The sequence below is a fragment of the Pelophylax lessonae genome (genome assembly GCF_965119305.1).
Source record: "Pelophylax lessonae genome assembly, chromosome: 2".
Classification (NCBI taxonomy): Eukaryota; Metazoa; Chordata; class Amphibia; order Anura; family Ranidae; genus Pelophylax; species Pelophylax lessonae.
The window spans coordinates 212,182,015-212,200,230 of record NC_138769.1 but is presented as its reverse complement, the minus strand read 5'-3'; the positions used below and the strand labels follow the sequence as shown (position 1 = coordinate 212,200,230).

Here is an 18,216-nt window from a genome sequence, read left to right as displayed (position 1 = left end):
CAGCACTTTTATATATTAGTTGTTGGGACCAATTTATATCTGTTGGTGGGCTTGCTGCTATATTCTTGTTACATGTTCACTTTTAGCACAGTTGCAAGGTTTTCTCTATTCGCTGTTAAATATAGTTAAAATCATTTTATGACATCTGCTCCATAACTGCAAAAAAAAAAAACGTATTGATCATGTCAGGACATCTGCATTGTTCAGTGTCTTGAGCACACTTCCTGTGTTCTCATAATAGACCTCCCAACTCTTATCCTGCACTACAGAGCAGCTAGTCCCTTGCTGTACAGATAAAGAGAATAAACAGGATTCAGCAGTTTACCAACAGACAACTGAGCCGGGCTGACATAGTCTTAACATTTCCTCTGCTTGAGATCCCAGGCCTGTGCATCTGTCTGGTCTTAAGAAGGGTCTTTGTTTCCCTGAAGTTTTCATTTTTGAAGTATGAATAATACAAGATTCATCTCTCTGCAGAGGCGTAACTAGAACCTTCAGGGTCCCAGTGCAAGAAACCATTATAATTGTATTATTTTTTATCATTATCATCTTATTTTATTTTTTTTACAATGTCACTGACTATAACTATGTCCATTCAGAAAAGGTAGTAGCTGGTAAATTACATATTTACCCACCCCTTCCTGGTTCTCTATTGTGACACATTACCTGCAGCAGCTGGCAGGAGAGGGAAGGGAGCACAGTGGGGGGGGGTCCAGGGGAGCACACGTGAACTGGATAGGAGGAGTGGCGGGGGCAGCATACAGAGGAACCAATCTCCTCCATTTTCCTCCTGCTACTACAGGATGAAGAAGGAGGACAGGGATTTCTCTACATGCTGCCCCCGCTGCCCCTCCTATCCAGGTGTACAGGGGAGCAGCACAGGCCCCTGGAGCATGGGGCCCAGTTGCAATTGAAACCCCTGCAACCCCTGTATTTACACCCCTGTCTCTATGGTATCCCCCTCATGTAAGAACATTCACACAAATAGCAAACAAGCTCTAGTGGGCCCTAATAGGTTCACCCTGCCCTAATATAAATTTAGATTAAAGTGCTTACGTTAGTTTTATGTAAAAACATGCATTAAACCAAACATGTCAGGAGAGATATGGAAACAAAAAAGTGCAATGCTTGTTCTATTTAGACCATGTGTAAACCAAGCCAAACAATATGTATACCAGGGCTAAATGTGTACTCAATATATGCATAACAATGATTTAGTTATGATGTGACCAACCAAAACAAGGTAAACATTCACTCAAAAACAAATGATTGTGAAATTCATTAAAGTGCCTGTGCATAAAAATAAACCAAATGCATGACATAAATCGACATTAATGGACATATTTGCATAAATAAATAAAAAACATTCTTCAAAATCATTAAATGGCAATAGTATCCAATAACGTGCTAGTGCATGAAGAGTGAGCTGGATGATATATATAACAAGAAGTTCTTATCACAAACTTTGAAGGGTGATTCCAAGTAAAAATGGATTCCAAACATGAAAAAATAGATCAATAAATGCATGAAGGGGTGTTACCAGAGAAAGGAAAAACAGAAGATGCCCAGACACCCAAAGAGGGGTCACAGCACTCTAGTGTGACAGAAGGGAGGCTTACCAGAAATGTTTGACCCCGTTCAAGTGGTCAATATACACCTTAGGGGATAAAATCATCCATTAATTAGCTCCAATCGTGGTTGCTCATTTCACAAAGAAAATATCTCAATTTTTCAGATAGACATGGTTCCAAACCAACCAGTTAAACCACCCCCTGTCATGGGAGATACAGGGGCTGCATTTGCTATTTACAGGACACTATGTACTTTTTCAGCCTGATTGTACAGTCTTACCTTCCAAACTGGGTCATGATTCCTGGAGGGAAATATGCCGTGTAACATCCACCTGAGTACTGTTCTTTACACCAGTCCTTTTCTTCATAATGCACAGGCTTCAAGAGAGAATAAAACCATATAATGCATTCAATTACAGTAAGCTGTCAAACATCTTCAACAAACTAAGAATGCTGGTGTGACTAATGTCTTTGTCTCAATAGAGGAGATCTTCCTTCACTTCCTGTCTTGTCTGACCACCATTACTTGAACAGGAATTGAGGGAACATTTTCCTCATGGGGCACAGACAGCTAAAACACTGCAAGATGTTCTAAACCTTACTCGCTCTGCTAGAAAATGCTGTTTTTTTTTTAAGTATATTTTTCCTCACTTCTTTTTCTACCTAATACCGGTCAAAAAGATGGGATGTGGAGGAATTTTCCTTTGCCTACTGTTTAGTCAAAGTAGACTGAAAGTAATAGGAATACTTCCACATGGGGAAGGAGGCAGAAATACAGAATACAGAAGGGTGTGTCACTGTAGTGGTGGAGAGCAAGTAATGCACATTGGTAAACTGATAACAAATTCTGCGGCATGCACCAGTGGTGTGGCATCAAGGCATCAAGCCCAGATACACCTGCTGCAGTGACTACTCTGTTGGGTATGGCTGCTGTGGTTGGCGAGGTTCTACATTTACTGTAAATGCTGACGCTACTGCATATAGTAGCAGCAACACAATTACTCACCTTCTGTTTTTGTGCATTTGCCAGACATTGGCACCACTTTGGGCTATCCCAAAGACTCTACACCAGCCTTTCTCAACCTTTTCAACACAGAGGAACCCTTGAAATAAATTTCTGGTCTCGGGGAACCTCTGCTTAAAATGAAAAATCTACAACTCATGACACATTAGCGTGACAGTCAGTGGGAAGAATGCTCCTTACTCTTGTCATCATTGGAAAGGATTACCCCCTTACAGATAGCTAAAAGGAACAATGGTGTCATTGGAAAACTATCTGAGAGGCAGAGGAATCCTAGGGTTCTACAGAACCCTGGTTGAGAAACCCTGCTCTACACTAACCTCAGAACAGACCTGACAGTTAGTGATAGCGCTGAATATATTCTCTAATTTGCAGTGCTCATCGGAGATCCCAGCACAGGAAATCGCCCCTACCAATAACATATTTGTGACTTCTGCATATAACATGACTTGCTGAGAGATGCATATAAGTTATTAGCAATGGGAGACTTCCTGTGCTGGGAGCAGATTGCTGGTATGTGTGTGAAATACTTGAGTTTAGAGAAGATCAGCAGCACTGTCACTAAATGCTGGGTCTAGGTCCTGCTTCCTAATCATGTGCAGTAAAACTCCACAATTTTTTTTACATCTTTCTAGCCACCCACTGTGTTAAGTTGGCCCTATTCTGTGATTTCCATCCAATACCCCTATTTGTATGGCCTCCTGCCCCATCAACAGCTCTCAGTGAAGAAGTCTGGAAGTGACGAAACGCGTCGGGGCGTGGCTAGACGGCGTCCACTGCAGACTATAGACAGCGAGGAGTGACCCGGAAGTGTCCATCTGGTCGGCATGGAGCTACCTGTGGAGTGCTGGGCTACCTCGAGCTGCTGTTACGATATGCTGATTTGATTTTATTACATCTGAGTGCACTTTTTACTTTAATAAACATTGTGTTTGAGGCGGTATCACGCTATGGGCAACTTTTCTTTCTCTATCCCTATGAGCATTTGAGGAGCTGAGGATATAGGAGAGTGCTGCGATGCATAGCGATTGATTATCATCATTTGTGAAGAGCTGGGTGAGTCTGATCCATGTAAGTGGACAGGCATGGAAAGCTGGTGAGTGGCCACTTTCTCTATTTTTGCACACGGTGGAGGGTCATGTGTGACGGTGTCCCCCTTTAAAGACCATTGACCATCTTTGGCTCCAAGCATTATTTTCACAATTTGGGACTCAACACTGCATTGATTTTATGGACTTTCTCATGTTTAATATGTATCTGCTAATTGATCATCATTTGGCTTGATGCAAAGTTTGTTGCTTTGGATCACATTTTTGCGCTTCTATTATCCAGCATTGCTGCTATCAGAGCAGGAACAGAGATATACTTTTTACATACAGCTCTCAGACAAAACTGACCTGACGCCTGATGGTGCCTTTCCATTGCATTCCAATTTTAGTCAGAGATGGTTCTGCGGTTATTTGATGTTGATTGGTTGGTGTGTAAGTATAGTCATCAATTGTTTGATTTTTTTTTTATTAAATGGAAAGTGGTTAATTGCATAGGTTTTGAAGGGTATGCTATTGATAATACACTAATGACATGGTTTCTCTGCAGATATTTTTATTAATATGAATATCATCATCTCCTGAAGAAGTGAACATTGCTTCACGAAACGTGAAGATTTTTGACATTGCCTGCTAATCTTTATGTGCTTGGAATGCGGAAATCAGAAATTTTTGTATATGAAGTGTACAGCAACTAAAAAAAAATGCTATTGTATTTTCATTAAGCAGCTTTTAAGATTGATATGGAATGTGAATACAAATTTAAATTTTTTAACACTAATTTTTTTTATTTGGCGTAACTCTTTAAAAGTCCCATGGGCATGTTTCATATATGAGAGTTCTCATTTATTAAGGGACCGAGTTTGGCCTTTTAATTTTCAGTACAACCCCATAGACTTCTATGAGTCCGGGAGACAAATCAGTCCAAGGCTAACTACTTTCAAATATTTTAATCCTAATAACCTCCCTCCCCCTGCTAACAAAACCCCTTTGCACTTACCTTAGATCGGTGGGTGATATGGTCTAAGAGCCTTCAATATATTAGGTGGTGCTCAGTCATAGAAACATCTCTACAGGCTTAAAAATAGGCAGCTTTTGCATTTGGACCCAGGAACCTAGTACCCCCCGCCCACGGCACCCTGAGAATGCATTTTCATGCCACCCAGAAGCCCTACCACTCCACCCTCAACTATGAACCTCCCTGCCTCAGAACTCTGAACCCCAAGCTGATTGCAGTGAGGGCATACATGTGGGTGCGCTCCATCCATAGACACACACAGTGCAGCTTGCCACTGCCCTATTTCCTGCTCACAGTATTTGATTGACAGAAGCAGAAGCCAATGACTCCCACTGTTGCCTGTGAGTGCAGGAAGGTAGACAAGAACTGCTGCAAATGGACAAAGCGCTGGATCGACACAGGACTCGTGAGTATTAAGTAAGGGGATGGGAGAACAGCTAATGGAAGGTAATGCATTAAGGTAAAAACCTTTTGTTTTTAGAACCACTTTTAATCACAATTTACTATTTGTTTTGTCTCTTTGAAGTTTTGGCCACAAAGCTTCACCTTTTCATCATCCCTCTATTCTCTATCAAATCGATCTTCACATACCCCTCCACCTCTTCTACCCACCCTATCCCTCTGATTCTTCTGATGCAGGGAGTACCACTGGACAGTCGCAAGGAAGTCATGTGAGCTGTCAAAAAGGGTTTATGACAAAGTCAAACTCCCCCTAGTATGTCAGAAGTTCTAGTTCTTCCATTTTATTAATCAGACTACTAGCAAAAGAATACATGCCTTTTAAGTTTGTACATGTGCACATTTATCCCTGCAAACCTTTTGATTCCCTTTAGGTTCAGCATGCCTGCTAGCCTTGAAGACTTTAGTTTCTCTATCATCTGGTTTGATTTTTACCCCATCTGTACACTCTGATCTTTGCTCACTGCACTGTATACCTTCCTCTCTCCACATCTTAGTTTAAAACTTCCTTCACACTTCTGACCATCTTCTCCCTCAACAGAGATGCACCCTTTACATTTAGGTGCAGTCCACCTCTGTTATAGAGTCTGCAACCAACCATAAAGCCCAGTTCTCCATAACCCCAAAACACGCCTTCTTACACCAGTTTCCCAGCCACTTCATAGCTCTCTAAGCTCCTGCTGCCTTTCCGGTGTGGCTCAAGGTACAGGCAGTATTTCTGAGAAAACTACCTTTGGGGAAATTTAAGCTGGGGGGTAGTCTGCTCCAGCATTGCCTCTTCCGAACTGGTATCTAGATCAGGCTAGAACTGGGGGAGGGGCTATTTTTTGTATTCTACTTTTAAAAAAAGTATAATATCTATTCTTCATAGTGAATCATATATACATTTTCTACTGAGACTCCAGAAGTTCCTGAGCATTCAAAAGTAGCAACATTTTGTCTCTTCCAAACATTTGCCATTGCCTAGAAGCACAGACTGTACTTTATATAGTTTAAGGGAGTAGGGATCCTTCACCTTTTGTGGCAGCCATATGCTAACATGTTTTAGGCAGTTTAGAAATCAGACCTACCCCAATGGCTTTTTTTGTATCTTCAGATATGTTCAAAATTGTTCTCTTATTGCCTGTTATCTGTATTCTTGGACCATAAGTATCCATGTAAAAAAATGTCTTAGCATAATTGAAGGGATGAGAAATAATGGCTGTGGCTGATAACAGTATGGTATATACCCCAGGCATGATGCAAAACAGCAAGGAAATTAAAAATTAAACATCTTATGTTACACAGGGCATTACTTACATGGAGTGCTTCTTCTGTTCCCATGGCCTTGGCGTAGTATTCACATATTTTTATTTTCCTGTTCATAAAAGATTTGCCAGAACATAGTAAATTTGAAGGCATTGTATACTTTCAAACATTTTTGTTCTTTTAACTTGGTATTAGTTTAGTTATATTCCATGTGTTATTTGTTTGCGTTACCTTGTAATGAAGGGATCACAGTTTGTGGCTGCAGTGTCATGATCAATTTCCCTATGTCCAGGTATACTGAACAAAATTATAAACGCAACATTTGTTTTTGTCCCCATTTTTCATGAACTGAACTGAAAGATCTAAGAAAACCGGGATTCATCCGTGAAGAGAACACCTCTCTACAGTGCCAGAAGCCATAGAATGTGAGCATTTGCCCACTTAAGTCGGTTACAACAACGAACCAGGTCAGGTCGAGATCCCAATGAGAAAGACGAGCATGTCGATGAGCTTCCCTGAGATGGTTTCTGACAGTTTGTACAGAAATTCTTTGGTTATGCAAACCGATTGTTGCAGTGGCTGTCCGAGTGGCTGGTCTCAGACGATCTTGGAGGTGAAAATGCTGGATGTGGAAGTCCTGGGCTGGTGTGGTTACATGTGGTCTGCGGTTGTAAGGCCAGTTGGATGTACTGCCAACTTCTTTGAAATGCCTTTGGAGACAGCTTATGGTAGAGAAATGAACATTCAATTCACTGCATTCCTGCAGTCAGCATGCCAATTGCACGTTCCCTCAATATTTGCGACATCTGTAGCAATGTTCTGTGTGATAAAACTGCACATTTTAGAGTGGCCTTTTATTATGGCCAGCCTAAGGTACACCTGTGCAATAATCATTCTGTCTAATCAGCATCTTGATATGCCAAACCTGTGAGGTGGATGTATTATTTCGGCAAAGGAGAAGTGCTCACTAACACAGATATAGACAGATTTGTGAACAATATTTGAGAGAAATAGGCCTTTTTTTTGTACATAGAAAAAGTCTTAGATCTTTGAGTTCAGCTCATGAAAAATGGGGGCAAAAACAAAAGTGTTGCATTTATTATTTCGTTCAGTGTATTTATTCACATAGATTGTTCCTATTTGCTACAGGGACAGGTCATTTCTTGTTCCAGATTACAATGTCCATGCCTTGCCATTTCTCTGTGTTGCATCACATCGCCAATTTTGGAGTGCTAATGTAATGAAACACGTCTTTTCCTTTCATTGCTCTGCCTGCTTGTGGCTGTGTAAGATCGAATTACTATTCTGTTTTCACCTGCAGAACACTAGCCTGAGAGACTCGGGGGAGGGGGGGGGGTCTGACCCACTCCCACTCAGGTTGAAGAGTTCTAGGGTTTCACTAAATCCTCTGAATACATACGCAGGAAAGGTAGATTCTTTCTTTGTCAAATGAAGCAGGACAAGCTTAATTTGCATTTACTTAAGGTTATATCAAGAACTCATACATACTGGCAGTGTATTCAATCCTGCTGTAGTCCTGTCCATACTACAAACTATTATCTCCACAGAAAAGGATATGAGTAAGAATTGACGTAATATGGAAACAGAAAAGTGATCTTGTATACAAACTCTTTATTTCCATATAAATAGCCAATATTATTCATAATTCCAAGTATTTGTCTAAGCATATTCATAATTTCAAGTCTTTGTCCAAACTGTTGTAATTAAATTGTAAACACAAAAATGGGTCTTTATAGGATATATGTTAGTGTAAAAATTGATTTGCTTTCAACCATTCCCTGTAGATTTTTGAAGGGTTTCACTCCACCACATCACAACTTTCTAGTAATGTCAACGTTTTTTAACCAGCTTTCAATCAAACAGATACAACAACCTATCTACTTCCTTGCAATAAAGCTATACCTAAGTATATACTGTTTATATGGTTCCTAAGGAATGACATTTCAGGCAGAAGCACTGGGTGTTTTTAGCAAATCCCACACCAGTGCCAGCCTATCTAATATAAGTACATAAACATTATGGCTAAGTAACAATACAATCTCACTCTGCTAATCCTGCTTAAATCCCTGCCTACAATTATGGCAAGGGATGGAAAATGAGGGACCTCCCTCTGTTTTTTTTTTTTTTTTTTTTTATTCACATGTTAACAGTGAAGGTTTTTTTGTAGTTTGCTTCTAGAACATATCCAGGTAATACAAATGATGTCCTCCTTTGTTAAATCCATAGCAAACATGAACATAAATAAATAAAAATACAAGTGCCATGACTTTAAACAAAAATACAATCAACAGATGGATTTTTCCACTTTTGTTGAGAAAAAAATCAATCCCCTCTGGGGACGTTGTCAGGTCATCAGGAGTGGGTGATGTAATTTAGTGATGAGGAGCCGTCACTAGGGAGGAGCCGTCACTAGGGAGGAGCCAACAGCGTGTGACGTACATGCAGATGGGGGACATGGCGGCCATAATGTTGGTTGGAAACCTATATCTGCGGTTTCAACATGATTGCCTAGGATGACAATGATGTACTGATGATACTTTGCGTAAATGTAAGTTGGTATTATTTTATCAATAAATCTATTTGACTCCTACTGCACTATGAGAGGTGTCCTACTTGTTCCCACATGATCGGAGGACATTTTGGGGAGTAAGACAGAGGAACCATAGGGTGAACGCCAGGAGGATCTTACAGCCACATCTGATTCATCTGAGATTTTTTGCTGGCATTGACCTTTGTGATGAGGGTCAATGCGATTCGGTAAGAGGCTGTGTGATTGGGTGCTGGTGACGGTTCTCTTAACACTTACAGAAGATTTCCTTAACTAGAGTGGACACCCTTTTGGTACTTTTCCTCTTGGATATGGACATTGATTATAGTTTGTTTTTGATTAGCACTGCACCTGTGTTTACTATCTGGATGATCTTTTACTATACTCAAGATTTTGTGTTGGCTGCTGTTCAATTTATAAGGTGATAGATACAATCTGAATCCAGTGCAGCATAATACATATATTGCTTGAAAAGGATGGCCTGGATTCTTAGAACCACCTGGTGCACTTTCAGCATTCTAACAAGGAGCTTTGCGGTGTCTGCATCCCATTAGGCCTGGTTCCCACCTATGCAGGTTTCAGTTTGCATATTCCAGGTGTATTTCGCATTTTTCAATACACGTTTTTGATCCATTGAAGTCTATAGAACCCATAAGAAACCATGTTAAATGGACTGTAGTGTGTTTCTGCAAAATGGAACATTCTAAAAAAAAAAAAATGCATACTATAGGTGTGAACCAGGCCTTATAAGTAAATAATCCTTAAGAAGTATCTCCCCAAAAATTAAATCCCTTTTGTAGAAGACACCTAAAATTGTTCTTGCATCTTAGTGCAGGAATCAGAGTCATAGAGCCCATCACTCAAGCAGGAAATTACATTTTTGTGGGTGTTCTGTGTACAGAACGCCTCCAGGCTGCCATATTTCATTACATCTTTTGACAATTCTAGAGCATTTCAGCAGCTTTAGTTTGAAATGGAAAAGTCATTTTTAATAACAATGAATTACAAAAAGGCTTGTGTGGCAATTTTATATGATATAAATAAATAAATAAATAAATAAATATATATATATATATATATATATATATATATATATATATACTGTGTATATATATATATATATATATATATATATATATATATATATTTTTTTTTTTAACAAAAGTGAAATCCGTCTTTAAAATGCTTTTACTTAAAAAACACCATTTCAGATTTAAATGTCCTTTAAAAGTCCATATTGACTAGAGATAAGTCTTATTTTTTCTTTCAATGGGATGTAATAAAGGTTGTCAATTTTGCTACTGTCCTAGCAGGATGCTTATAGTATTAAAGTACTGTACCTAGGAGGAAAGACATATTAAATGCAAACTCTATTACCTTTCTTCCTTGCTCAGATTTGCCAGCAGAGATGCTTTTCTGGAGAGGATGAATCTGAAGGAAATAAAATAAGTAATTAAACTGTGGAGCACATATAGGGAACAAAGCTTACTTCCTAGGGGTTTTAGTATTTCAGACAGACAAAGCTTGTAGAATATATGCAGCTCTACAGGCATTGCACCATAAAAGGGATTCTTAAACAAACTAACTAACACATTTGTGAAAATAAATTATTCAGAAAACAGTGTACTCAACAAAATGATTAATAGAACTCCTACCAAAGCTTTTTAAGACTGTAGTTCTCAAAGACCCTTGCAGGGAGATTTTACCTTGATACAGTACAGCTATGACAAATGCTGCTTAAATGAAAGCTTTGCTTCCTCTGTCACTATCTTTATGGTGGGAATGATTTTAGCTCCTGTAGCGCGGCGTTCAATTTAAAATTGGGTAATCAATGTATAAACCTTTTTTAAAGTGTATGCAAACCAAAAATGTGTTTCTTTTCGTTTTGGATAGAGTAGGGAACGGTTAGAGCCTGTTAGGTTTTTATTGACGGTTGTGTCCCTGGTTGGGGAGATTCATCCTCTCAGTTTATCCTGGTAACCAATGACACTGTGACTGAAAGTGATGGGAAATCAAAAAGTTTGAATTGTTACCAGAACAAGAATAGAGAGGAAATTAGCCACTAGGTATGCTTGTTATGGTAATAACTCTCTAAGAAGGGCAGGGCAGGGAGTAAAGGTAAATCTCCCCATTAGGGCACGATAGCAAAATAAAAACTGGACTGGTGTTTTAACCACTTAAGGACCGGAGGATTTGGCTGCTCAGTGACCAGGCCCTATTTTGCGATTCGGCGCTGCATTATTTTAACGGACAATTGCGTGGTCATGTGACACTGTACCTAAACGAAATTCACGTCCCTTTTTTTCCCACAAATAGAGCTTTCTTTTGGTGGTATTTGATCCCCTGTGCGATTTTCATTTTTTGCGCTATAAACAAAAAAAGAGCGACAATTTTGAAAAAATTACAATTTTTTTCACATTCTTTTATATGAAATTCTCAAAAAAAAAATTCAAAATCAAAATTTTTTAACATTTTAGGCCAATTTGTTTTCTACTACATATTTTTGGTAAAAAAAAATAGCAATAAGCGTATTTTGATTGGTTTGCGCAAAAGTTATTGCGTTTACTAACTACGGGAAAGATGAATGTCCTTTTTATTGTTTATTTTTTTTACTAGTAATGGGGGCGATCTGAGATTTTTTTTGCGGGACTGCGACATTGCGGCGGAAAGATCGAACCCCTAGCTGATATTTTTTACACTTTTGGGGGTACCAGTGACATTACTACAGTAATCAGTGCTAAAAATATGCACTGTTAATGTAAAAATGACACTGGCAGGGAAGGGGTTAACATTACTGGTGATCAGTGGGTTAAATGTGTCCCTAGGGGTGTGTTTCTAACTGTCAGGGGGCGTGGCTTGTGAAGTAATCACAGAGACATGCGATCCTATATAGCAGGATCACATTGCCTCTGTGATTACTTCATGGAGAATGACAGACGGCTGAGTTTACATCAGCCATCTGTCCTCTCTCTGCTGCGGGAGATTGCGAGTGGCCAGCGGCCATCAAGGCCGCCGGTCACACGCGCTGGCTCCCCAGCTAACGAGCGGGGGCACGGCACTGATGGCGTGTGCTCGCCCCCTAGAGTCTCCTGGGCGAATGACGAAAAAATAACGTTGCTTTGCCCAGGAGCGGCTGCCTGCCGCAGTAAAACTGCGATGGGCAGTCGTTATGTGGTTAAACCTTACTTAAAGTATAAATAAAGGCAAAACTTTTGTTTTAGTTTTGGATAGAGGGGAGAGGGATTAGAACACCTATCAATTTGTATTACAGTCTATGCCCACATTAGGGAGATTCCCTCTCTCTATTTGTCCTGTTTACCATTATCATTGAAAGAAAATCCCAAATTTTGAGTTGTCCCCAGAAAAGGGGAAATCTTCCAATGAAGACACTAGTTCTTGTTTTCTGGGGGTCCCCAAGGAATTTCCTAATTTGCAGACATTTCCTTCCACTTTCTTTTTGGCTATGGGGCAGGAAGTGAAGGGAAATCTCTGCAATGGGACAAAGATGGCGAAAACAAATCTGAAAGGGTTTTTAACCCTCCCTTACTCTATCCAAAGTGAAAGAAAACATTTTGCCTATAGTTCTACTTTATTTTATGTGCTAATAATAAAAAGTGTTTTGGCTTCCCATAAACTTTACTTTGTTCCGCTATAAGACTTTTTTTTTACTAGTATTATTAAAATGACAGTGATATGGAGTGGACAATACTGATTCAAAAAAGGGGTGCTAACTAACATTTACTATCCTCTACCTGCCTTTTTTTTGCTAATATAAAAAGATGTCAGGTGAATTTTGTTGAGGGTTGTCTTGTTCTCACTAATTTACTTGACAGTTTCTTCTTCTATATTTTTTTCATCAAGGCACTTTCCAGAGCTACCCCACACAAAAATGTAGAGTAGTTTGCTACATTACACAATGCTTGAACAGAAAGTTAAAGTGGTTGTAAAGTCTCTTACAGGAAGGTATAGTATGCATCATCTGTGTTTTTTAAAAATTATTCTGCAAAATACCTTATATTACAGTGCAACTGGGTGCTCACATGACTTGCCAGCGCTCTCCTTCCCTCATCCAATCACTACAGCTGGAGGGGCTGAGATTCCCCGCAGACATCAGCCAGGAGGAGAGCGACGGGAGGTCACGTGAGCACCCAACGGCACTGTAAACAAGGTATTTTGCTAAATACATTTTTAAAAACACAGATACTGCACATTATATCTTCCTGTAAGTGAGGGGATTATATGACCTCTCAGTAGTAATTTTACAGCTATAGCGGCGGGAGGGGAGGGGTGGGCGGGGAGGAGATGGATCACACACAGACTCCCAAGCTGTTAGGCAGGAAGGGTGAGAGGTGGAGAGAGGAGAGAGACTTCATGATGAGGAAGGCACGTAAACTGACCATTGTATTTAGGGATCAACAGCCATGATTACCGTGGTCAGTACACTAAGGGGGACACAGGAACAGGCAGGATCAACCTGTTGTTTTTTAGAACATTGAGAAGGACAAATGATACAACACAAGCACTATGCTGTGTATCCTGTTTTAAAGGCTCAAATTTTATTTTTTTTTTTGGGTTACAACAACTTTATCTACAATGTATGTATGTGTAGGAAGCACAATGAATGCACACTTTGCAAGTCCTTTTTTGTTAAAAAGGTCATAAAGTAGGTTGGCAGAAGGAAGGCTGTCCTCGCTTTAGATCAGTGGTCTCCGAAACTGCGGCCCGGGTGCCAGTGGGGCCCTTTGCTTGCCTTTATCCAGCCCTTGAGGCATTATTCCTGCCACTGACACCAACAATGAGGCATAATTCTTGACGATGACACCAATAACAGTGCCCTATTTCTCCCACTGACACCAACGATGGGGCACTATTCCTCCAACTGACACCATTGATGAGGCAGTATTCCTTCCTCTAATACCAAAAATGGGGCATTGTTTATTCCCACTGGGTACAGTCTGCCCCCGTCTGAACGACAGTAAACTGTCCTTTTGTTGAGAAATTTTGGAGACCCCCTGCTTTAAACAAACTGCAATTTATTTTTTACAAGCTTTCCTTTAGCGTAGTAATAGTTTATATATCTTTAGAAGGTGGATTTGAATCTAGAGATCCTAACTACTTGCCGACCAGTCGCCGTACGTATACAGCGGCAGGTCGGCTCTGTCCCACGAAACAACGTACCTGTACATCGCTTTGCTGGACCACCGATTGGATACAAGGGGGAGCCAATCAGTGGGTCCAGTGGCCATGATGTCCGAACCCGCGATCTCCCCCCCCCCCCGGGGAGACAGGACGGCGGTCTGCCATTGTAATTACTGCAGACCGCTGTTCTGTCAGTAATGAACACAGAAATCCTGTGTTCCTCTTATTTAGGAACACAGGTCTCTGTGTTCATTCAGCAAGCCCACCCCCTACACAGTTAGAAAGCACTCCCTAGGGACACATTTAACCCTTTGATCGCCCCTGGTGTTAACCCCTTCCCTGCCAGTGTCATTAGTATAGTAACAGTGCATATTTTTAGCACTGATTACTGGAGTAATGTCACTGGTCCCCCCAAAAGTGTCAAAAATGTCAGTTAGGTGTCCGATCTGTCTGCCGCAATGTTGCAGTCCTGCTAAAAATCGCTGATCATTGCCATTACTAGTAAAAAAAACTAAAAATAAATAAAAATTACATTAATCTTTCCCCTAGTTTGTCGATAACTTTTGCGCAAACCAATCAATATACACTTATTGGGATTTTTTACCAGAAATATGTAGCAGAATACATATTGGCCTAAAATGATGAAAAACATTTGATTTTTTTATTTTTTATTGGGAATATTGTATAACAGAAAGTAAAATATATATATATATATATATATATATATATATATATATTTCAGAATATTTGCCCTTTTTTTTGTTTATAGCGCAAAAAATAAAATCGCAGAGGTGATCAAATACCACCAAAAGAAGCTTTATTTATGGGGAAAAAAAGGACATCACTTTTATTTGGGTACAGCGTTGCACAACCGTGCAATTGTCAGTTAAAGCAGCGCAGTGCCATAAAAAATGGCCTGGTCATTAGGGGGTAAAACCTTCCGGGGCCCAGAAGTGGTTAATCAAAAGCTCCCTTTAGAGGGGCGGAGCCGGCAGCTGGAGCGGATGGACGACTGATCACGCCGCTCTGCCACAACGGGTCACAGTAAGCCTTCCCAAGCGATCACCCAGCTATACCACCCGATCGGGTCAACTCCTAAAGCTGCCAGGACACGAAATGGCTGCGGTGGGAAAAAGAAAACAGCGGGACAAGCCCAAAAAACTATCAGAGTTCTTCTGCCCTGTGCCGAGCCGAGTCAGCCAAGATGGCGCCCGTGCGAGGTCCCGCTCTCCTGCCTCGCGCTGTGGAGGATCGAGCCACGCCAGAACTCCTCTCCTGGACCCCGGTGAGTCTCCTGCAGATCAGACCGCACAGAGAACCTCCCCATTCTCTAGCCCCATTAAACAAAAGAGAAGGCTGACAGGGGAATGTGAGGACACGGAGCTGGGTGGCCAGGACATGGAGGAGGGGGAATCCATGGAGCAGACAGTTTCATACGGCCAGAAGCTAGATGATTACCCCACAACTGGTCAAGCTATTACAGATACTGCAATGAAGGACATGATGAGGACACTGAGGGGGGCTTTACAGCAGGATACGGCTGCTTTCATGAGAAACACTAAGAAAGAACTAGCCTCGCTGGGAGACAGAGTGGACTACACTGAGAACAAACTGAGTGAATTCACAGGGGCGCATAACGAGCTGGTAGATGCTCACTTTGAATTAGAGGAAGAGCTTAAGCACCTTAAGCTAAAAGTGGCAGATTTGGAGGACAGAGCGCGGAGGAATAACATTAAGTTCCGGGGGATCCCGGAATCTGTGAAGCCAGTGGAGCTCTCCTCTTTTCTTCAACAGCTTATGCATGCTGCCCTGCCCACGCTCACCCCTGCAGATCTCCTTATCGACAGGGCTCACAGGCTGCCGAAGCCGTCTCATATCCCTGAGTCAGTCCCCAGGGACGTTATAGCACGTATACATTTCTTCCATGTGAAAGATCAGTTGATGCGCTTCTCAAGACAAAACCCTGCGCTCCCAGATCCATATGCTGGAATCTCCCTGTTTACAGATCTGTCTCAAGCCACTCTCTCAGCTAGACACAACTTGGTCCCAATTACCAAAATCCTCAGGAACCACAAAATCCTGTATAAATGGGGTTTTCCTGCAAAAATTACTGTCACAGTAAATAACTCGTCCCACACCATCTCCTCACTGGCCAAGGGACTAGAGCTACTACGGCAATGGGGTTATCTCCCGCATGATGACGTCAGAGGCACTGCCTCACATCAGGATCAAACACGGCGTACCACCAAGCCCCATGATGCAGCCACATGAGTTATATGTATGCACTACTGGAATGCTTATAAGGTCACCCATATGACCCGATCGGAACCCAGCCCACCCGTTGTGCGGTTCACCTGACTTTGTTTCCCCCTATGTTTTTGTGCGGGATTGCCTGCACCCTTTTTGCACATTTTTGTTTTACCTACCCGCCTATCTTGTTTTTTCTGACTTTCTGTGCATTTTACCATGTACTCAGGATCATACGGATCTTCTTCAAGCATACCAGAGATTTCTGGTTCTGGATGATTTGTGCTGTCCCTCTTTGTTTGGTTTTCTTCCCCTTCCTCTTTTCCTTCTCTGCCACCAGGAGCTACACCTGCGCTTTCTCGCACCGCGATGGTCATTAGAGTGATGTCCCTTAATGCCAGGGGTCTGAACAGTCCTTACAAGTGGAGGAGCCTATGGAAAACAGCGCTGCAGCACCGAAGTGACATTCTCTGCATCCAGGAAACTCATTTTGCAGGTAACAAAGCACCTAAATGCTCACACCCTAGATTCCCGCACGTTTTCACGGCCAATGACTCTTCCAAGAAGAACGGGGTACTGGTAGCTTTCAGAGATACTCTGACCTTCAAACTGCTGCACAGAGCGGAAGACTCTCATGGCAGGACCCTCCTGCTAATAGTGGAACTTAATGACGTTGTGTATACCATTGTAAACATATATGCCCCCAACAGGCATCCTATGAGATTCCTGCGGAAAACATTCCTTTGGGTAAAAAAACAGGCCAAGGGACGCTTGTTGTTGGGCGGTGATTTTAATGTTGTTATGACTGCGGACTTGGATTGCTCATCAGTGGGGCGGAGACGCAGGCCAAGTTTAGGCTCCCTTTGTATAGAGGAGGCATTGTTTGATCCGTGGCGGTGTCTTCGAACCACTGAAAGAGATTACTCTTTTTTTTCATCTGTCCATAGCAGCTATTCTAGAATTGATTTTTTTTTGACTGATAAGTATCTCCTACAAAGCGTTGTCCGGGCAGGCATCCATTCTATCACATGGTCGGACCATGCTCCAGTCACTATAGATATAATGGGTGGCTCTAGCAGACACCACGCTCCTATCTGGCGGAATGACACTTTTGTGTTAGCCCATCCGGAGTACAGTGTGGAGCTCAAGGCTAAGGTTGATGAATATTTTTGCATTAATGCTAATGGTACAACCTCCCCTGAAGTGGTATGGTGCGCCCATAAAGCGGTTGCCAGGGGTCTCCTTATTCAGCAGACGGCTAGGGATCGGAAGAAAAGAGCGGCACACATAACTGATTTACAGTCTAAAATTGCAGGTTTGGAACAAATCCACAAAACGAGTAAAGTTAGCTCTCCTAATGTTGTGAAGGAACTTAATGACCTAAGAAACGACCTTCGGACTACCCTGCTTCGTGACCATGATGTATTTTTTAAAAGATTAAAAATGACCTGGTACTCTCAGAGTAATAAAGCGAGTAAACTTCTAGCTTCCCAACTTAAGAAAAAAAGGGTTAAATCTCATATTCCCATGATTAAGCACCATAGCTCAGGTACAGTGTTTACGAACCCTAAGGATGTAGCCAACGTCTTTAGGGACTACTACAGTTCGTTGTACAATCTCAAAGACGACCCCAACACTCATGACCCCAAGGCCCTTGACATTGACAAGTTTTTATCCTCACTCTCTCTACCAAAATTAGATGAAGCCTCCCTGGAAACACTGAACAAACCCTTCTCCCAAGACGAAATTCAAACCGTAATTGATTCCCTTCCACTTCACAAATCCCCAGGAACAGACGGTTTTTCTGTAGAATACTACAAATTGATGGCCCCCACAATTATCCCCCATCTTGTCCCGCTTTTTAACTCAGCCTCTACAACTGGTAGATTCCCTCCGGA

The 18,216-nt window shown here is 41.5% G+C and overlaps 1 protein-coding gene across 1 annotated transcript in view; it reads right to left on the bottom strand.

The window, feature by feature from the left end:
* The window catches only part of LOC309547668 (amine oxidase [flavin-containing] B-like), a 198,095-nt gene that overhangs the window by 44,001 nt on the left and 135,878 nt on the right, over positions 1 to 18,216 (bottom strand). Inside the window, exons 8-10 of the mRNA XM_082247563.1 lie at positions 10,310 to 10,363; positions 6,415 to 6,472; positions 1,852 to 1,949 (exon numbers count right to left, since the gene is read on the bottom strand). Coding sequence (XP_082103689.1) covers positions 1,852 to 1,949; positions 6,415 to 6,472; positions 10,310 to 10,363 — 210 coding nt within the window. The remainder of the gene's footprint in view (positions 1 to 1,851; positions 1,950 to 6,414; positions 6,473 to 10,309; positions 10,364 to 18,216) is intronic.